The sequence below is a fragment of the Sabethes cyaneus genome, chromosome 1 (assembly GCF_943734655.1).
Source record: "Sabethes cyaneus chromosome 1, idSabCyanKW18_F2, whole genome shotgun sequence".
NCBI lineage: Eukaryota > Metazoa > Arthropoda > Insecta > Diptera > Culicidae > Sabethes > Sabethes cyaneus.
Window position 1 is genome coordinate 136,413,183 of NC_071353.1, and position 4,003 is coordinate 136,417,185.

General features: G+C 45.1%; 2 protein-coding genes across 2 annotated transcripts; one reads left to right on the forward strand and one right to left on the reverse strand.

The window, feature by feature from the left end:
* On the forward strand, window positions 1-2,113 carry LOC128746270 (2',5'-phosphodiesterase 12). Its single transcript, XM_053843318.1, has 2 exons — window positions 1-1,307; window positions 1,375-2,113. The coding sequence occupies exons 1-2, from the start codon at window positions 1-3 to the stop codon at window positions 2,084-2,086; spliced, it is 2,019 nt and encodes a 672-aa protein (XP_053699293.1). The 3' UTR covers window positions 2,087-2,113.
* Window positions 2,114-2,234: 121 nt separating this feature from the next.
* LOC128732523 (DNA primase large subunit) lies at window positions 2,235-4,003 on the reverse strand. The gene is made up of 2 exons (XM_053825789.1): window positions 3,618-4,003; window positions 2,235-3,558 (listed from the first exon to the last, which is right to left on the reverse strand). Exons 1-2 carry the CDS (start codon window positions 4,001-4,003, stop codon window positions 2,247-2,249), a joined length of 1,698 nt encoding a protein of 565 aa, XP_053681764.1. The 3' UTR covers window positions 2,235-2,246.

The following is a 4,003-nucleotide window of genomic DNA, read 5'->3' on the forward strand; positions in this document are numbered from 1 at the left end:
ATGGGACAGATATGCTTTCAGCGGCAGTCAAAAGAGCAGTCAGCAGTGCAGCTGTCAGTGGAGTGCGGAGCTTGCTGGTTCTGCTGTCAACATCGTAAAATGCTTTCTCTAGCGCCTTGTTTAGGCATAGGCAACTTGTTATTATATTCTGTTAACATTAATTTGTGCAGAAAAGCACATTTATCGATATCACGTTTGGTTTCCAACTACGTTGTACACCACCAGTACAATATGCACGTCGCATACTTCCGTCAGTTACCCAACGAGGAACAATGTGCGATAACTTTCCATCTGGCCAGCGAAAAGTATAAAATCAATCGCGTATTCAACTTTTTCCGGGACGTAACTGAAGATATCGATGCCAGTACCGAACGGATGAGAGCGAACATTGAAAAAGAGACGAAAAAACGAATGGCCAAGAAAAAGAAAGCAAAACCCGGCCCATCATCAGAACAGACGGCGACATCGGAATCAGCACCGGTACAAGACGAACTCCCCGAGGTAAGTGTACGATTTTTCGACAGTGACAAAGAGCAAGATGTTAAGGGAATTGCCTTTTCGGAGTTGCTTAATCGCGTACGCGAGGAGAAGAACATTTTGTTGAAAATATTGGACGACGACTTTCGGATAGATTTCAATTCACCCGCTGTACAGACGGTTAGTTTGCCTCAATCAATTTTGGCCGGATTTTACGTTTATCCGAGCAAACTGGAACTGGTGTTCGCCGATCGAGCGCTGTCCGAGTTCCGGTGGTTTCGAGGGAAAATGCCCAAATCGAAAAAAGCTCAGCAAATCGAGTGGGTGCAGATTGGAGCTGACTTTTCTTATTTGGCTGTGCCGGAAGATGTTGGTCATCATTTGAAGTTTATGTGCGTTCCAAAGAACGCACAACAATCAGGCCCCTCATCGGAGATAACATCGGTTGGTGAGGTTCAGGCTGGTCCTGGACAGTGTCCGTTCGATGTGCGGCATTTGTTCACACAGACGAAACTTTCGAACGAGTACCAGTTTCGAATGGTGACGTACAATATTTTGGCTGACCTGTACGCTGATAGCGACTATAGTCGAACGGAACTGTTTGGTTACTGTCCCAATTATGCGTTGCACATCGATTACCGGAAGCAGCTGTTCATCAAGGAGTTGATGGGATACAATGCCGATATAATTTGCCTGCAAGAAGTTGATAGTAAAATCTTCGATTCGGATTTGCTGCCGGTGCTGAGACTAAAATCCTATGACGGACACTTCAAGGCGAAAGGGAAAACTGCTGAAGGCTTAGCAACTTTCTTCGATGCCCGAAGATTTGAGTAAGTTTGCTTTTTTGATCATGAAAACTGATTTGAAATTAACAAATTACCGCTTTTCCTTTTGCAGGGTTTTGGAGCAGCAAGGAATCACTATTGGAGAAAATTTGGAAAGCTTGGAAGCTTTCCAGTTTTTGTGGAACCAAATCAAATCGAACGAAAAGTTAGCTAGCAGAATCAAGGAACGCTCGACCGCCATCCAAGCTACGTTACTTAGGTCTCGGCAAAATCCCACGAAACATCTACTGGTGGCAAACACCCATTTCTATTTCCATCCTGATGCGGACCACATTCGTCTGTTGCAGGGAGGATTTTCGATGTTGTACGTTAGAAGTCTGTATGAGCAATTTGTGGAAAAGTTAAAGCTTGAAAGGGAACATTTTGCAATTGTATTTTGCGGAGACTTTAACAGTACACCGGAATGTGGCATGTATCGGTTAATGACGGAACGCTTCGTCGGTGATGAAATGGCCGACTGGCAGAGCAACGAGGAGGAAGCTGTACGCGGGGTAACACTTTCGCAACCGTTCCAATTTCAGTCCGCTTGTGGGTGCCCAAAGTATACCAACTTTACGGTAGGCTTTCAGGCATGCATTGATTACATTTATTATCAGTCCGACGTTTTGCGTGTAAACGACGTGGTTCCTCTGCCAAGTGAAGAGGAACTGCTAGCGTATGATGCAATCCCGTCGCCTGTTTTTCCGTCCGATCATATCGCCCTGGTGGCTAGCCTTGAGTGGGCCCACAAGTCGGATGGAAGTAGGACCATCTCGGAGCAATAAATTTTTGTATGTAATTTAAAACATTAAACGAAGTAAAATAAAGTTTTAAACAATGTTTAACTCAATTGTTTGCCACGAATCAACCATTATAGAATGATATCATGTGAAAAGTTGTATTTAAAACATAACTTTAATACACACACTTACAAACTACTCACCCTCATTCCATGTCTACCTGGCTAACGTCGAAATCATCGTCTCCCCACTCGGACGTAGCGACTCTTTTTAAGCTAGGCTTGTCCACGTTAACTTTGGGCTGTTGAGCAAGCAACAAACTGCCCTTCCCATCGCATTCCTTTGCATCCTTTTCATTCGCTTCCATTAGTTGCCACAATTCATCGTCATCGTCAGCATTCAGCGTGGTAGTATCCTGACTTCGGAGGGTGTAATCTTGGCTGCCGCCTTCATTTGCCTGCGAGCGACGCACGCTACCAGGTGCTGCTTTTACCTTCGGGGCCCGGGCACCCATCGTAATCTGGCTAAACTCGAAATACTGATTCGGGTGTTTGATGCCCTCTTCCAGTTTTGTCTGATGGATTATTTCGTAGTACTTCCCGCAAGCTATCTGATAATGGCTCTTGCTAGCGAACCCAACAATCTCCTCAATGTGCACCACGCTTAAGCCGTAGGAGCCAAGCTTTGTCTTAAGCATAGAAGGCTCCCAGATTTTAAACGGACATCCATGAGTATCCTGAACCCCGACACTTGACGTAATAATCTTCATACAAGAATAGGGCGTATAGTTAATACGGGAACCTTCTTTACCGTAGTTGTGTCGAACATTATAGGCATATTCTTTCTCATACTTTTCAAGTGGAATCGTGCCACGAGTGCTAAACTCCTCCCGGAAAAACTGCAGTGATCCCTCCAGAGTCACACCAATGCCTTTCAAAAATAGACCATACTGCATACGACCGCCATGCTTCAACTTATGCTGGGCGCGCAGAGTATCGTGACAATATCGCATGCATAGCGGGAACGATTTTTTAGACAGTTGATCCAACGATTCAATCGGAACATCTCCGGCCTTTGATATGGTATAATCCTTTCCGGTATAGGAAGTATGAAGTCCTTTCAGAAGGGTAGAAAATCTTTCGTCATTCTCCAACTCGGGTAACAACCGAAGGTGGGCCTGCAAACCATCCTCCAATAGCTGCTGATGTTTGTTAGCTATGATCGAAATAAAATCACTCGAACAAACGTAAGCGAAACCATCTTTTAGATAACACTTTCGACCGCGAACCAAGTCCAGTACATCTGTGAAACGAACTTTGTAGAAATCCATAGCTTCAATTTGAACGATACTCTGGTAGACAGTACTGTCATACAATCCGTCCTTGATTTCATTCTTTTCATCTGACGAAAGTGGGGTATAGTTCATCTCATATTTTTGAACAAAATCCTTTGTATCCTGTGCGGATAAACCGCTAAATTTTAGCCGAAACAGCTCCATTTCCCTGGCAATAAACCATCTAAAAATACACATTTTTGGTTTAAAAAATATACCACAGATACAAAACTAGCTGCAAACCTGCGTAATTCTTCCGACCGGCAGTAGGCGAAGCGCAGAATGAAATGGGACAGATAGTCCTTGCGGCGTGCGGAAATGTCCTGCTCTTTCGAGTGGTTGCCCTGACAGAGCCGCACGTAATGTTTCAGCCCTTCATGGTTCAGCTCGTTGAAGATGCAATCGCGCCACTCGTCGGACATAAGTTTTAGGTTTTTAGCTGCGGCCTGCTCCAGGACACGTAACACCTTAAGGCGCTCTAGGGCCAGCGATTCGAACTCCGATATCGTCATGTCGATCATCGGCGGAATAACATACAGTGCGACGTTGTGCGGAATCAGCCACTCGAGCACCGAGTCCAGACTGAACTGTGCTTCCGGCTTCAGGCGGCTTCGGCGTGAGAATTCCAT